General features: G+C 42.9%; 1 protein-coding gene across 1 annotated transcript in view; it reads right to left on the reverse strand.

The window, feature by feature from the left end:
• Positions 1 to 18,210, reverse strand: part of Slc17a8 (solute carrier family 17 member 8) — a 45,594-nt gene that overhangs the window by 7,966 nt on the left and 19,418 nt on the right. Inside the window, exons 3-9 of the mRNA XM_021174719.2 lie at positions 15,966 to 16,084; positions 14,438 to 14,552; positions 13,252 to 13,339; positions 8,749 to 8,835; positions 7,905 to 8,044; positions 7,030 to 7,179; positions 5,370 to 5,502 (exon numbers count right to left, since the gene is read on the reverse strand). Of these exons, the coding sequence (XP_021030378.1) occupies positions 5,370 to 5,502; positions 7,030 to 7,179; positions 7,905 to 8,044; positions 8,749 to 8,835; positions 13,252 to 13,339; positions 14,438 to 14,552; positions 15,966 to 16,084 (832 nt within the window). The remainder of the gene's footprint in view (positions 1 to 5,369; positions 5,503 to 7,029; positions 7,180 to 7,904; positions 8,045 to 8,748; positions 8,836 to 13,251; positions 13,340 to 14,437; positions 14,553 to 15,965; positions 16,085 to 18,210) is intronic.

The following is an 18,210-nucleotide window of genomic DNA, read 5'->3' on the forward strand; positions in this document are numbered from 1 at the left end:
GGGGAGGGGAGGGGAGGGGAGGGGAGGGGAGGGGAGAGAGCCTTTTAATGAAAAGCTGGCTGGAGATAGCTCAGTAGTTGAATGTTCAAGGGGCTTGCACAAGAATCTAGGCTCCATCTCTAGTGGGAAAAAGGGAAGAGTAAATAAATAAATAAATAAATAAATAAATAAAGTCATGCCTCACTACTAGTGAAGCAAAGTCAACATTCCTCCCTTTCACCACCTGTCCCCAAGTCTTCAGGCCTCTCATAACAGCATGAGAGAGACACTTGCACAGAAAGCCTAGCAGAAGAGCGTACTCTCAGTTCTTCTCATGCAGAATAAATGACTCCAGCATAACAAAAAGAAAGTCGAGAAAATTATGAAGACGTGTATTCCCTAACGGGAGAGGGAAGGAGGGATGGAGGAAGAGAGAGAAAGCATTCATCTAACATCACACAGAAAGATGACTTGCAATACACAGAGGGTAGGGGATAATTAGGGCGGAGGCTGCATTCTGGAAACCAGTTGCTGAGTCCGCACATCTCCACACAATTATCCTATAGTTGCTTCCAAGTCAACAGGACCAATTGAGTGTTTGTTCCTCTTCTTTACACTCCCCAAAATCCCAAAGCAAACCACCGCTCCCACTTCCCTCTCCCTTTCTCTAGGTCAGTCAACAGCCTACCCATGTCTAGGGCTTAGACTACAGAGTCAGAAAGGCCGAACATCAGATTCTGCCTCAAAATGCAACTCATGTAACCTTGGACCATCTCTTCATCGCCTCATGTTAAAAAGCAGAGCCAGACAGTCTGAAGGAACCATGGATGGGGAGAGGAAGTTGGGTATTCAAGGCACTGAAGTGCACATAGGTGCACATGTGGCCGCAGATAGCCATGCAGAAACTGCAGGACCATCACAGAGTTTCTTGACTCCTCGGCTTCCATATGAAATTGCGCGTGCTCAGCCTTAGACGTTGCTGTCAGATGTCACCTCTGCCTTGGCCTTACTTCTGGGTTCCATCACCTGTGTCACTTAATGGGATTGGTGGCCTTCCCTCTTTGACTTCTGATGCATTTGCCGAAGTCTTTCTAAATGACATGCTCACTGAGACTCTCTGTTTGCCAAGGGTCGAGTGTCACTAGTACAATCTAATGGCAGACCTTCTCACTCCTCTAGAGTCTTCTCTGCCACACCTCTGCTCTCCACCCAATCCTCAAAACAGGCTTCTATGTGGTAGCAACACAGCCCTTTAGCCACTTCCTATGGGTTCACAGCATCCTCGTTCTCAACCAGTGTGATGGTTTGTATATGCTTGGGCCAAGGAGTGGCACTGCTAGGAGGTGTGGCCCTGTTACAGTAGGTGTGTCACGTTAGGTATAGGCTTTAAGACCACAGTCCTAGCTGCCTGGAAGAATACTCTCCTAGCAGCCTTCAGATGAAGATGTAGAACTCTCAGCGCCTCCTGCTCCATGCCTGCCTGGATGCTGCCATGCTCCTGCCTTGATGATAATGGACCAAACCTCTAAACCTGTCAGCCAATTCCAATTAAATGTTGTCCTTATAAGAGTTTTCTTGGTCATGGTATCTGGCCACAGCAGTAAAACCCTAAGACAACCAATGAAACCATCGTCTTCCTCTTCCTCATCTTCCTTTTCTCTTATTTTCTAGAACTTGTCAATAATGCTTTATCATTTTTATTTGCATTTCACCTCCCCTATGAATCTATACCTATGAATTTGTATGCATGTTAAACAATCTAGGCACTGTGTTATGACCCTAATCCTTGGCTCTTTGCAACAAGTTCTTGCTATGTAGTCTAGGCTGACCAGGTTCTCTTCTACTTCAGACTCTGGAATGCTAGGATTATAGGTGTGTTTCACAACACCCAAATTACAAAGTTACACTCCTTTTGGCATGTGTGTGTGTGTGATTGATGTGTGGTGTGCATGCACATCTCTGTGTTCACATGTTCATGGGTACATGCATATACACCGGCATGTGGAGCCCAGAGGTTGATACTGAAAGACTTCCCTAGTCACCCTCTACTTACTGAGGCAGGCTGTCCCACTGGACACAGAGCCTACAGTTCAGCTAGTCTAGCTTGCTATCTTGCCTTAGAGATGCTCTGCCAAGCAGACATGCCTGCCCAGATATTTGTATATGAGTGATACAGATCTGAGCAGATCACTTTCACACTGCTATGACAAACACTTTAACCACTACCCATCTCTCCACCCTAAATCTATGGTCTTAACACTGAGCTGGTGAATAATAAAGAAATACACTCAACATTGACCCCTGCCCTTCATACATGGACACACACAAGCTACATACACACACACACACCATCTACACACAAATAACACAAATATTTTTTTATTTGTATTTGGGATACACTAACTCAGTGGTAGTCGCTTGCCTGGGTCTCACTACATGTGAGGGCAGAGATTAAAACTCCAGTCCAGGCATTACACCCTTCTGGGGATCAGTCTTGGAACCAGAGCTTCAGATTTTCATGGCAAAAATGACTTACATCTGTTCCTCTATTAAAACCCATTTCCCAAATTATTTTATAGTTACTCCTGAAGAACAGAGAATGTTACAGTAACAGTAAAGGTTCAGTAAGGAAAATTTGGTATGTTTCCTTCTGGTCAAGAGCATAGAATTATTGGCATGAGGCAGACTTAAAATTAAGTCAGTCACCTGGCTAAGAGACCACTCATCAGAAAGTTGGATCTACCTTAAACTATGTTGAAGAGGTAGGGGAAATAATTACCCCTATAATGACATAATATATTTGTCTTAAAAAATAAAGATTTTTATTAATTCTTTGAGAATGTCATACAATGTATTTTGATCATATTCATTCCAACTCCTCCCTTTAACTCCTGCAAAACCCATCCCCATCCTCTGGACACCTATGGACTCTAACTTGTGCTGTCCATATACTTTTAAGTGTGGGACCATCCACCAAAGCATGTTTAACCTACCTGGACCCACATCCTTAAAGAAAACTGACATTCCTCAATAGTGGGAACAAAAGATAATAAAAGAGTTGATATGCCAAAAACCTATTTCAGAGTTATACTTTGAAAGAGGGTGGGTGAGCACAAGGAACACTCAAATAAGCAGATGATGAAGCCAGGAAAGACACTCAGGACCTAGATTTAAAAGTTACCAAGGTGGATTACTGGCAAATGGCAAGGTAAACTTTAAAACATGGAGAGAAATTGAGATTCTGAAGAAGAAGCAAACAGAAATGCTGGAGATAAATCAATTGGCCAATTTAAAAATACAGTGGAAAACATCAACAGACAAGACCAAGCAGAAGTGAAATGTCAGAGACAGAGGACAGGGTCAAGACAATAATACATCAGACACAGGTAAGGAAACAAAGTTAAATGAGCTTGGGCAAGCCTCGCAGGAACTCTAAGATGCATTCAAGAGAACAAACCCCTAAGGGCCCACAGACCAAAAGAAGCACTTAAGATAAAGTGAAAAAGAGTGGACAATGTATTTGATTAAATTTATATCAAAAAGGCCCCCAAATCTAGAAGAAGAAGTGGGTATCCAAATCCAGGTCGTATCTAGACTCTCAAGCATGTATAGCCAGAGAAGAATCTCTTCATGTCATAGATGGATGTCAAAACTACAAAACAAAGAAATGATATTATAGGAAATGTCAAGTTGCCTACAAATGGAAATGTATCAGAATAACATTAGATCTCTTGGCATTAAACATAAAACACAGGAAGGCAACAGATGATGTTTCAAGCCCTGGAGGTAACTTCCAACCAAGCATGCTATATCCCACAAATTAATATTTTTAGTTGATGGAAAAATCATATTCCATAAGACACCCAGATAAACACAAACTACGGCACTATGACCACCATGCTGGCATTGCAGAAAATACTTACAGGAATACTATACTCAGAAGAAGAAGAAAATTTCATTTATTCATCTGTGAATTATCCTACTCATGAAATTTGTAACTTCATGCCCCAATCACTTGTCAATGGTGCTACTAGCTGGGGACCACACCTCCAACACATCATCCTCTGAGGTCTTTCGTATCTACACCCTTGCATACTTGTAGAGAAGAATGGAGTAGGGAGAGAATGCGAGCAGAGCTCACAGTGGGGAGATTGTGAGTGAGCAATGTCATAGAGGATATGTGCACATCTGTCTAGGAGGACAATGAGCTGGTGTGGAGCGAGATATCTGCTATTTTATTAGCTTACAGTCGCTGATGACCATAAGCTTAACAACTCAAAACAACACACATTTATTATCATACAGTTCTATAAGTCAGACGTCCTAAGTGGGCCATCCTGAGATGAAAGCAAGCTGCCAACCAAGCTGTGTTCATTGAGAAAACTTGTAGAGGTGAGTCTGTTCTTGCCTCTGCTGGCTTCTAGAGTCTGCTTGAGATTCTTCCCAGTTCCACTGCCATGACCCTTAACCTACCACCTCCTGTCTCAAGAAAGCATATAGCTATACCGAGTGTACCTAGTTAATGTAAAATAATCTCTCCATCTCAAGACTCTTTAATTTGGGGCATGAAGATATTGCTAAGTTGGTATACTGTTTATCTAGCAAGCTCAAAGCCCTGGGTTGGATCCCCAGCACCAGATAAACTGGGTGTGGTGATACATGCCTTTAATCTCAGCACTCAGAAGATAGAGGCCTGGATATCAGGGATTCAAGACCAGCCTCTGTAATGCATTGAGTTTAAGACCAGCCTGTGATACATGGGACACTATCTCAACAGAAACTCTTTAACCTAATCACACCTGCCAAGTCATGTTTGACATGTGATCCTAAACACAATGCCCTAAATCTTCATTTCCTGCTCACCATTCAGGTTCCCTGATCATAATTACATGTCCTTTGTGTTTTACCCAAACATATATGTACACATAAAATGAAGAAAAAAAGAAAATAAACTATGTAAGCAAATAATAAGTGGATAGATATATGGAAAATATAAATAGCAAGCAGATACATGGTCAGAAGTTATATTATGTTGGCCTCATAATAAATGGAAGTGTTTCTTTGGTTTTAAGCGTGTCCTGATTCATCAGCAATCAACTAAGTTGTCCTGTCCCAGATCTCACAAGTACTACATGACCACTTGGCAGGAATATGGAGAACAACATTCAGTTATATACAAGGAGATGGACTCAGAGGTCTTTGAGACCCATTACAATGGTTCGACTCAGTCTGACCACGCCTAATAGAAGTTAATCTCAGAAGCTAAACATGGGTGAGCTGAGTTAACACTTGGATAGGAGACCATGTCAGGGCTGGCTGTAAAGTAGTCTCTGAATTCTATTTGCTCTAATTCTACAGAAACCACTTGAACCTCCTGTCATATATGGTACCTCCACAATTCATGATCTTTCTGACAGCGGTTGTGGTCAAAATCTTTCGGCTTCTTAAATAATCAGCCAGTTGTCCTCCGATGGGCACCACGATTGTCATCACCATGTGTGGGACAGCTGACAAGAGACCCACCTGGAAGGAAAAGAAACAAAGAGCTGCCTTCCATTCTTCTGAGAGGTCTTTAGAAGTCCTTGCTCACCCCTATTACACAGCCCTACAGTCATTACCAAGTTCAATCATCTAATGTGGGATCCCAGGAGGTCTGCATTAACCATTAAGCAGTGAAAGGTAGAGTGAGCCTGTGTATGGACCAACTGTCTTCCCCACCAGACTGAAAGCTCCCTGGGGTCAGAGACAATTCTTACTCATCACAGAGGTACAGGTATCCAGATTATGCTGTCTCTTCCCAACCTCTGCTTGCTGTCAAGCCTGAAGCTAGTCAGGCATCTACCTCTGCCTGGCTGCAGTTCTTTCTCTTGAAGAAAGGAATTTTTTTTTTTTGGTCTCGTAATGATTAGTTTATTTCACTATCAAAATCTCCCTGAGTCACAGGAGGTAATCTAGTGTCAAAACCTCCCTGAGTCATAAACAACCATTGCTATGGCTATATTCACCATTATGAAAAAAAAAAAAGGCTGGTTGGTCTGAAACTTAGCCTCAGTGTTCTTTCTGCCACCTAAGAATCAGGTTGTTGCATTTATTTATTTGGGGGGAGGGGTCTAGTCAGAGCATATACGTTGAGGTCAGAAAACAGTTTACAGGAACTGATTCATTCCTTCTATGGTCTGAGTCCAGGGAACGAAACTCGAGTAATCCGACTTGAGCATAAGCACCTTTAGCAATGAGCCATCTTGCTAGCCCACAATGTGTCGGGGGCAGTGCTGATCTCAAAGTCCTGTTGCCCAATTGGTTCTTGATCTGTTAGTAAAGAAAGCCATAGGCTAATTGCTGGGTGGAAGGTACAGTCGTGACTTCCAGGTCCCAGGAGGGAAACGGGATGCAAGGAAGGGGAGAGGGAGTTTGACATGCTTACGAGAGAGGAGAACAAGGCAACCATGTGAGGTAGCAATACACTGTGACAACTCCTACAGGCAGGTGGTCAGGAGAGTTTAACAACTGATGTTTAGGGGACTTGGGAGAGATTGAAATAAGAAATTGGTAAGGGCATGCCTCTCCAGGCGGGAGACGATGGTAGCACCCAGCAATTGTGCCAAGAAGGCAAGTTGAAAGTGAACAACTGTGTGTATGTGTTTATTTGAGGATTCAAGGAAAACTGGGAGAAGACTGGTAGCACAGCCCCTTCTCAGGGCAAAAGCAGATAGAGCATAAAACTGTACACAATAACAATGAGTAGTTTATAAAGAGAAAAATCCATTCCATTGAATTCTTTTTACCTTTGAACTAATATTCGATGTTTGCATTAGCTTCAGAAACACTCTCAGACTAGATAGAGCTATGGTTTTTAAAAGCAGGTTAATATATCTTTGATCCTTACTAAGAAGAAATTAAATAGACAACTGTATGTCCTTTGGTATGCTAAGTGTCATAGAACTGTTATGAATGGTGATAGCCATTTTAATTATTTCATCATGCAAAATTATTCTTAGTTGGATCAAGACAGTTAAAGTTTAAGAACCTGAGAAGCATTTGTGCATTTACCTTACTTATTGCAAATCCAAAGACCTCCTCAAAGTAAGCTGGCTGACTTATTAGGAGCAAATAGAAGGTCCAGCTTCTACAGAAGTTTGCTACAATGATGGCATAGACAGGCAAGGATGTGAAAAACCTTCTCCATGGTGTGTTGAATTTCTAGGGAGTAAAAAAGACCATGAAATTTTGAGCAAAGGCACCAACATCTTACTTCTGTAAGAAGGCATAGAGAGCATGAGGTCTTTGTGCTCAGATAAGTACTAGAGAAACCAGGCATGTTAAGCACACAGACTTTTCCCTTCAGTAGAAGGGATGTATATACCTGTTTCCCATCCAGAAGGCTGGGAGTAGATACAGTTAATAACATGATGACCTTTGCTAGCTGTAGGGCCAGACCTCACCGCAATCTCCCAGACTATGATGCTTATCAAAGACTCTCCCTCCATAGACTATGCTTATGGGAGATGTCATATGTACTTTATAGCCAGGTAACCTCTACACTATCTGTAAGACTGAGACCACAACAGATCCTAGACCCTTAAACTATAGAACACATCTCTACAGTAGAAATCACATGTACTTTTGCAAAAGAGCCTCGATGTCATCATGCCTTAAGCTTTGATGTGCATGTGGGATTGAGATCATTGTTACCAGGGACTTTTTCCCAAAAGTGCTCTGTACTTAAATATTTCTAACATAAATGGCCCAGTGTCAGACTCTAGAGGTTGGAGCCCACACCGGCTACTGAACTGTCCTGAACTGAATTTCCTTCTTGCTTTTGCATGGATCATTCCTCTGCCAGCTGTAGCTTTTGCAGGTAGTACGGTCACAGAGGGAAACACATACAGGAAAGAGATCAGAGCCTACCTTCTGCCTGTACTTACGCTCAGACTGGCCAAGTTGGCCCCTTCTCCTATGCTTGTCTCTATGTAGGTCCTTTCTGCATTGGATATTGTTGGGTGAGCTGCTGGGCACTCATAAGCCTGCAGCAGCCAAAACATATACCAAATAATCCCAAACATACCTGCAGACAAACAACCAAAAGGTTCAGTGGCATGGCCTCACTGGCTTCCATCTCTATAATTGTCCAGGTTTTTCCCAAAATAATATTTGTATTGTTTATTTGGGAATTTCACATAATACACCCTGATCACACTTTCCAGTCCTCCCAGGTCTGCCTCCCCATCCTTGTCACCCCACACACACACACACAAAAGAAACAAACAGAAAAACAAACAAAAGAAAATCCCTTAAGTCTTATTTATACTGGCCTATTCTTCCTGGAGCATGATCAAACTCCCAGTGGCCAACCCATTAAAGAAAACTGAGTTCTTCCTCACACACACACACACACACCAGAAGCCATCAGCTGTGGAGAGCTATAATTCAGCATCCCTGTCACAATGTTTAAGTGTTCTCTTCAATGGCTTCCTCTCTTGGCTGTTACTTTTAAATTTATATATATATATATATATATATATATATATATATATATATATGTTCATTACGAAGTATCTTGTTGATTTTCATCGTATTCACTGAGACCTAACACAAGGCAATATTCTGCTTTTCAAAATGCCAAGTTTAATATCAGCATTAAATTGATTGTAAATGTTCCCATTTTGACAATGAACTGAGTTTTTGTATTTCTATTTTCACACAGCATGCCCTTATATAGTAAATATATATCTGTGTCAACACATGAACTCATGAAACCAAACCACTCACCGTAAATGTAAAAGACAGAGGCCCAGCCAATGTACTGCACCAATACCCCTGCAAGAGGCATAGCAACAACTGCCCCGGCATAGGAACCTGCAAGCAGAAAAGATTGAGGGACACCAGCCAATCACCGTTCAAGGCTTGTTAGTCCAGGCAAAGTGTGTGTGGCGAAGTCAGATGTCTCCATGACAACAGTCTGGGATTCCCAGTGAACGTTATTGCTGTTAACGGCTAAAGCCACATTTCTTCAACTGAGCTATCTACCCCAGCCCCCAAGCACACCTTAAAACAGAGCAACCATGAAAGGAATGTCTTCAAGATGCTTTTTAACTTCACTGAGAGATAAATTCAGGGATTCGACAAAGGTTTTTGGGCATCACAGTTTAGAATTTCTTGAGCAAACAGAATCCAGAAATGAGAAAAGTAGAAAAGAACAATTTTAATGCAGCCAGGCACAGTGTTGGATGCTAAAGACAGCAACTAAAGAAGCCTAGAACCTGCTTGCAGAGCGCCCAGGGCCTTACCCAGATGCTTTTGTAGTCTTTTCTTAAGTAAAAGAACACACACACACATGCACACACATACATACACACACACACACACAACTTAGGAAGCAGTTGGATTCTAGGATGGCAGAACAACTGTCTCCTAAATAGGTACATTTTAAAGATCATTTCTACTGAATAACAACTATAGGAGACCAGTGTTTTAGGTGATGGGGATTCCTACACTGGGCCCAAACAGACCAAACTAAAAATCAAAATGGAGTCACAATGTCCAGAGTTCTACATCACCAAGGCAAAAGCTAAGCTGTTTAACAGATTTCTTTTAAGAAGCCAGGAAAAAATAACAGGCTAGTTTCTTCCTTGGGTGTGACAACAGACTTCTGAATATCCCTGCCTTGATCCTTACAATAAATGATCCTTGATCCTTAAATAAATCACATGATGCAACTGGGCTGTTTTTCTCTTCTCTTGGGTCTTTGCCTTGCTGCCATGCACAGGAAGTCACTAAAATGGTCTATCTGCTTTTCAGTCTCAGTTTCTGCCCATGAGCTAATCTCTCCCACTTAGCCCTTTTGCAACAATCATTCTGTCGTAGGAACTGAACTGTCGATGATTCTAGAAAGGAAAAAAAAAAGCTAGTTGAGATCTTTAAACTTGGACCTCGGTGATTTTGTCCTTTGGTGTTTCTTGCTTTGTAAATACTGAACTTTGTGGACTTGTGTGAGGTTATCTGTCTTGTCTGGAGAAGATGGTGGGGACTGGAGGCGGTCACCTGGATTCCCTATCTGCTGCAGCTGCTGGACATCTGCCAGGGAAACTAAAGCCCTGTACATTTCCGGTAATTGCTAACAGAATGGAAAAGTCCCTCTCTGTGATTCCCCCTGGGTCCTGAAGGAGACAACTATGGGGCTCCTTTAAAAACAGCAAGCAACATGAATGGAAAGTCCATTCCTCAAATCAAATCCAACTCTAAGTCAGATCTTTAGGGAGTGGGTGAGGCTCTTGGGGTGGGGGGTTGGGGGAGGATAGGAAAATATCACACCTGCCTAAGCTTGGTCTTATCTCTAAGACCGGTGCAGCCAAGCCCTGGAATGTGATTGTGAGATATGAGGAAGTAGAAAGACTCATTCAGAGATAAGATAGGAATGAAGTCTCTGCCTCATGGGTAGTATAAGGGTAAACTACGCTGTGTGTTCAAGGATGCTCTGTAAGCTGGAAATGGCCACCTGAATGCCAACTGCTAATGCTTTTATTGTGTACAGAATAGCAAAAGCACACGTTTCATTTTGAAACAGGCTATTATGTAGCCTAGGATGGCCTTGAATTCACGTATGACTTTGAACTATTGATTCTCCTGTCTCCACCTATCAGGTGATGTGTCACCACATCTGATCTTAGATGGGATCGGGATAGAACCCAGGTCTTTCTGCAAACCAGGTAAAGGCTCCCACAAGTGAGCTACAACCCTAGTTCTGAAATGCATGCATTTTAAAGCTCAGAATTCTTCACAGCAATAAAGCAAATTAGACATTAGCAAAGAAATCTTTCCTTCCTTCTCTTTCTATCTGTCTTTCTATGTCTGTCTCTTTTTCACACTCTGTGTGTGTGTGTGTGTGTGTGTGTGTGTGTGCCCAGAACGTGCCCTCTGCCCCATGTAGCAGGAAGGCAAAGTTCCCATGATACAAAAGTGTCCTTGAAACAGAAAATCAGAAAGAGTGATCGGTTACTATACATGCTGCATGCTAAGTCCTGGGCCAAGCATTCTGAGCCTTTGCTTTGTATTCCACTTCTTTCAACCTGATGAGGGAGATATCGCTGTTATCCCTCATTCTATAAGAAAAAACAAGTCTGGGGAGCATGCCTTGCCCATGGTGCCAGGATGTAAGACCCGAGAGCAGATCTTACTGTGTGGTTTTGCAACCCTGCCTCCTTCATCATCAAATGCCAACAATCAAGCCCCCACTGTAAGAAGCATTTTTGTGGCTGGAGAGGTGGCTCCTCCATTAAGAGCACTGATTGCTCTTCCAAAGATTCTGAGTTCAATTCCCAGCAACCACATAGTGGCTCACGACCATTTGTAATGGGATCTGATGCCTTCTTCTGCTGTGTCTAAGGAGAGCAACAATGTACCCACATACATAAAATAAATAAATCTTTTTTTTAAAAAAAAAGCATTCTCTCCCTGGAGAAACTATAAGTGACCCAAACTGTTTACCCTGCCTATCAGACTCTCCCTCATCTTCAGCCACAGCTCCAACATCATCTCCTATCTGCACTCACAGACACTTGGGCTTCTTCCAAGTGGGATACCCAGCCCTCAGACTACCACAGAGAGCAGAGTGGACATCCACACCCATGAGCACTGAGGGCAGACAAAGCTGGCAGAGAGTGGTGTGCCATGGAGAAGAAATGAAGATGACGCTGAGTGGAAGAGACTCCTAGCTGTTCTCACTCACCACATCAACTTCATCTCTCCTCCCCAGTTTCCTCAACTCTAACCTGTGACCCCATACCTTCAAGAGTCAGTCTCTCCTGACTCCAGTATCTTTTGCGACAAGAATGAATTAAGCTCAAGCTTAAATTTCTCTCTAGTGACATTTGTCCCTCAACTGTTCCTTGAAAGGAAGCCACACCTTAGCTGGGAAATGTAATGAGGCCTACAACCTTGACCAGGCAGCTTTCTTCGAGTCGATCCATTTTTAAATCGGGGCTATAAAACCACTCTGAACGCAAGGAGTGCCTGCTTACCACTCTCATTTTGCTGGCAAATCAAAATGAAAGGTCCTGCCCACCACCTGTCATAGAAAGTCAGGCCAAGGGTCACACCACCCACTGTCAGTGGGGCGCTCTGGCAGCTTCTGGGCTTGGTTGTAACTTTTCTAGGGTGGGCCCCTTCCTCTATAATAAACATTTATGGATAAAATGCATTTTAAATGAATCTTCTATCTGTACTGCTGCCTCTGATTTCTCTCCCAGGTCTGTACTGGGATAAACCCTTCCAGACCCTGATTCCTCTAAGCCATGCATAGAAGAGATGACATGGGATGAGACAACCTCCTAGTTTTATGAAGGTTTGGGGGATTTGAATCCAGATCCTCATGCCTGTGCAGCAAGTGTGCTGCCCAAGAATTGAAGTCAGGTCATGCCTTGGCGTAGTCGTAGATACCCATCTACTTTCAGGTAAGATGAAATACAATGCCACATCATTAATTAAGTCGGTGATAGTTTATACGTGGTAGTTATGTGTAGTAAGGAAAGTCCACGTCTTGAGCCAAGTGGGGTCAGCTCAGTTCCGTGGCCGAGGGTCTTTACAACCCTCATGAAAAATATGATTTTGTGTATTTTCATTGTGAAATTAAGGGGGAGGCAGAGCTTGGGAATTCCATCTCTTCTATCTTATAAATACTTATTTTATGTGCATAGGAGAGGCACACGCCAGGCATGGAACAGGAGTGGAGGTCAGAGGACAACTTCTGGAAGTTGGTCCCAGGGATTGGACACATCTATAGCCCAGGACAGCCCAGTGAGCTGTAGACCCAGCACCATCAACTGCTCACCTTAGGGATTCTGTCAGATGAGGGAAAAAAGTTCTTTTGAAGATTCTTAATAGACTTCGGAGTTACTTGAAGCCAAAAACATTCCATAAACAACTTATAATTTTTTCCTTTATTTTTATTAGATATTTTCTTTATTTACATTTCAAATGTTATCCCCTTTCCTGGCTTCCCCTCCGAAAACTCCCTATCCCTTCCTCCCTTCCCCTGCTCACCAACCCACCTACTCCCACTTCCTGGCCCTGGCATTCCCCTACACTGGGACATCGAGCCTTCACAGGACCAAGGGCCTCTCTTCTCACTGATGTCCCACAAAGCCATCCTCTGCTACATATGCAGCTGGAACCTTGGGTCCCTCCATGTGTACTCTTTGGTTGGTGGTTTAGTCCCTGGGAGCTCCTGGAGTTCTGGTGAGTTCACATTACAACTTATCACTTTAACACACTTACCACAGAAGGAAGTCGTGGCTAGACGGCTTCTCTCCAGGGGAGGCGCCCACTTACTCCACATCCCATGGCAGGCAGGGTAGGTTACACCCTGGCAGAAAGATTAAACATTGATGGTCACATCTTATTCCAATTTCTTTTCGTTTTTAAAAAATGCAAATATTGCTGCCTCACAAAACCAGAGTACAAAAATATAATTTGTATACATTGCCAAATACAAAGCCTGTGTCCCCTCGATCTTTTTATGTCGAAATCAGATCCCTGTTGGTATAGTGTTTGAATATGGATATTGTGGGGTAACAAGGGCATAGAGACGGAGGCCTCATGAGTGGAATTAGTGCTCTTAGAAAAGAGAATCTGGTAGAACAGTTGCTCCCTGTGAGAGGAGAACACAGATATGACCGTCAGTCTAGAACCAGTAAGCAGGCCCTCATCGGTCACTGACTATGTTGACAGCACAGGACTTGGACTTCCCAGCCTCCATAACTGTGAGAAATAAGTGCCTGTTGTGTATAGTACTGTATTACTGACACCCAAACAGATTTTTGAAGACATTGAATCACATTATGTAACTAATTTTGATTCATCAGCAATCCTGATGTTCAGGATTCAAATATAAGGACCATGGAGAATCCAAAAGACTTATATTTATGATATTATATTTCATGATATTTTATGATGATATTATATTTTATCTTATATTGCACATTATGAAAGACTAATTTGTAGCAAGTGACTTCCACAATCAACCTATTTGTCCCCTCATTTCCAGGCACAGAATCTGAGGCTCCTATTTGTTAAGGGTGGGTCTTAACCTTGGTTGTCACAGCTACAAATGTCACATACTTTCTGCCATATCAGGGGCTATGGACATATAGCATATGTCCTTCTATAAGAGAATTAAAGTTGGACTGATGTCTCAACAGCAATCTAGATTTCTCTTTCTTTTCTTCTTATGAAGGGTAACTCAGAACTGAACATGGGGCCTTGCATGTGCTAAACAAGTATTCTATCACTATTACAACCTTAGCCCCTTTGGAGTTTTATTTTGCAGTGGGGCCTCACTAAGCTTCCCAGGAAATCTTGAAACTTGAGATCCCCCGTCTCAGCCTCTTCAGTAACTGAGATAACATGTCTGCACCACTGAGCCCAACTACACTCTTAACTGTAAAGAAAGTGTCTCTCCTACCTCCACCAGACCCTGCAAAATTCTCACACCCATGACACAGCCGTAATGCACCCTCGCCGCAGAAGGGATAAACATGTTCAGAGTTGATGTCAAGAAGATGGCGGCTCCAAAGACCCTAGAGGATCAAAGCACTGCATTATTGTCCAGGATGACATTGGCTAAATATTCAGATCCTATGATGGTGGCTTTCAAGCATCTTGATCTTGGCCCCTAAAAATACATTTCAAATTAAGCTTGGGAGGTGACACTTCAGTCAGTACAGTGTTTTCAGGCAGCATAAAGACCTGAATTCAATCCTGCAGAATTTACATAAAAAGCCAAGTGCCATGTGAGCTTGTAAGTGCAGCCCTGGAGAGATGAGAATGGGAGAATCTCTGGAATTTGCTGACCACACAGTTTAGTTCAATCAGTCAGCTCTGGATTCAGTGAGAGACCCTGTCTCAATAAAATAGGGCCATGGTGTGTGATTGGAGAAGGCACTTGACATCAACCTCAGGCCCTGACACACATGTGCTGTGTGTATATGTGTGTATGTGTGTGTGTATACATATATATATATTTCATATTACCACCCAGCCCATACTTACATGCACAAATGTAAATGAGACCAGTTTTAGAAACCAATACTTACTCTTATAGGCCATATATTCTGATGTTTCGTTGTCTTTATTCCCTTTAATTACATTCCCTTCTGTTCCTCTCTTTTTCAAATAAAAATCCCATTGGTGAATCACTATGCTGATTTCACAACCATGTGAGTTGTGATTTCAGAGATGGGAGAAAAAAAGCTGCCTTGCAAACTTTGATCTCTTTTACAAAGTTGACTCATACAATGTCCCGTGACAAATATCCTGGCAAGGACCTGGAGATTTGACTCACTCATTTTCTGCAATATGATCCAGTCTACAACATCTTTCTCAAGTGAACACTGTCTTCATCAAATACTAGTAGTGGCAGAAAACTCACTTCCTTTAGTGACAGTCCACCCTGTTCTGAAGAGTTAGCTCCTCTGACAGCTGCTGGGTCATTTAAGAACATTGAAAGCATCCCGTGGTCTAAAGCCAAGTCCTCAGTGCTCACACGACAGCACTTCTATTGTGCTGCTGATATTCGCATAAACACATAGGAGTACCAACCAACACTGCTCTAAGCCACAACTTAACCTAATGTTTCATTTCTCAGATGAGGAAACTGAGCCCCCAAAAGGGAAGTGAGTCGATGGTTTTGTTCCCCAGTTTGCCAGTGAGGGGTTGTGAACTGCTTCCCCAGACTCTCAAATAGTTACTCTGTTTACAACACCACTTAATGCACTACAAGGTAAATTATATTGTGAGGGGGGAAAGAAGCAAATCCAGAGAGACTCTTAACAAACAGCGCCATGGGGGATCAATATCTCCAAATTGCATCTGCCTGTGTGGCTCCCGTGTTCCTCTCTGCTCCCCTACCCTGAGAACAAGTACAGAGATCGAATAAAGGCACAAGGCCCCAGGATAACCTGGGCAGGATTTGTCATGTCCATCACTCTTACCTGCTAGCAGCAAACTTGTTTGAAATGAAGCCACCAGGAATTTGTGTCACAATATATCCCCAGAAAAAAGATCCATGGATCAGGCCCACCGTCTCTGGGTCCCAGTTAAACTGCGCTGTCTGGAAACAAGAATCAGATGCAACTGTGTTTAGGGGACAGCTGATACCACGTGTCACCACGTGTCACCACGTGTCACCACGTGTCACCACGTGACAGCACTCCTCCCCTTTCTGGTAAATTTCTGGAAGACACCTTGAATACTCGGGTTGCAGCCATGGCAACATGGACCAAAGGGGTCTCTGGTCTTACAAATTTACCTTCTGGGGAGAGGAAAGAGATGCACAAATTTAAGTATACACACATACCATACTTGTGTAAAATGTGATATTCCAAAGGGCCATGTGTGCTAAGAAGAAAATGAAACAGGTTGTGAAAGAAACAAAACAAAACAAAAAATAAAAACAAACAAGCTCTGAACTTAGCATGCAATTTCCTGAGTTGTTCAGATATCAGTGTAGTGACAGCCTAAAGATAACTACAGTCTTAAGTCTTTCAAGCCCTTCTTTTTTTTTCTTTTTCCTTTTTTCTTTTTTACTTTCTTTTTAAGAGCTACATACATAGTCTGGTGGTTAAAGCACTCACCTTACATTAAGAAGGCCCTATGCTCAATCTCCAAAAACAACAACAACAACAACAACAAACAAACAACAACAAAAAGCTGGGGCAGTGCCTTTAATCCCAGCACTTGGGAGGCAGAGGCAGGCAGATTTCTGAGTTTGAGGCCAGCCAGGTCTACAGAATGAGTTCCAGGACAGCCAGGGCTACACAGAGAAACCAGGCAGCTGGTGTATGCTGCCTGGTTTCTCTGAATAGCCAAAAAAAAAAAAAAAAGCAAAGTTATCATTGTATGATCAAATGTATTTTGCTAGGGATATAACTCAGTGGTAGAGTGACTATCTTGCTTGTGTGAGACCCTAGATTTATTTCTCAGGATAAATAAGGAACAAACAAATCCTCTTTTGTCATTGTTTTGAGATAGAGTCTCATTGAGTAACCCATGCTGACCCCAAATATGTGATCCCCCAGCCTCAGACTCCTGTTAGAGGTGTGTACTGCCATGTCTGGCTGAGTCCCACGTTTTTTTTCTTTTTCTTTTTTTTTTTCCTGTTTTTTAAATTTCTTTTCTTTTTATTCTTTAATCCTTTTCTACAATCCAGACTTCATCCCTCTCCCAGTCTGCCCCCAACTGCTCCCCATCCCATACCTCCTTCCCCCATATCTACAAGAGGATGTCCCTACCCCCCAACCCCTACCCCACCAGGCCTCCACACTCCCTAGAGCCTCAAGTCTCTTAAGGGTGTAGGTTCATCTTCTCTCATTGAGGGCAGGCCAGGCAGTCCTCTGCTGTATATGTGTCATATCAGCTGGTATATGCTGCCTGGTTAGTGGCTCAGTGTCTGAGAGATTTCAGGGGTCCAGGTTAGTTGAGACTGCTGGTCTTCCTATGGGGCTGCCCTCCTCCTCAGCTTCTTTCAGCTTTTTCACCAATTCAACCACAGGGGTCTCTGGCTTCAGTCCATTGGTTGGATGCTAGTATCTGCATCTGACTCTTTCAGCTGCCTGTTGGGCCTCTCTTGTTGGGCAGCCATGCTAGGCTCCTGTCTGCAAGCACTCCAAAGACAAAACCCATTCTACCTTCTTCACCCAGCTGCTGTCAGCAACACCATCCTGTCCTCTGAGCAGGTGATGCTTCTGTCATCTTTGAAAGAACTGATACCTGACAAAGCACACCGAGACTTGCTAAGAAGTGACTTTCAGCATTACCTGACCCTACTGAGCTATAAGCACGAAGACAGCTTGAACAGAAACTTCACCAAATAAAACAAGCAAATGGCTAATAGTCATACAGATAACCACTGGGAAATTGGAAAGATCACTAACATTAGGGGAAATAGAATCAGCTCATCATATCTATCAGGATGGCATGTATATCCTCTCACAGGTGTGTGTGTGTGTGTGTTTACACTTATAGAAAGAGGAGAAGAGAGTTGGCGAGGATGTGGAGAAACTGGAATGTTTTATGCTACGGATGGGAATGCAGGATGGCTCTGTCACTCATGAAAGCAATATAGAGTTTTTTCACACAGTTAAAAAGAGAGCTAAAGGGACTGGCGAGATGGCTCAATAGTTAAGAGTGCCGACTGGGGATCAGTGCCTGGGTAGCAGGAGCGCAGGGTTGCCTGAC

Source organism: Mus caroli, chromosome 10 (assembly GCF_900094665.2).
Source record: "Mus caroli chromosome 10, CAROLI_EIJ_v1.1, whole genome shotgun sequence".
NCBI lineage: Eukaryota > Metazoa > Chordata > Mammalia > Rodentia > Muridae > Mus > Mus caroli.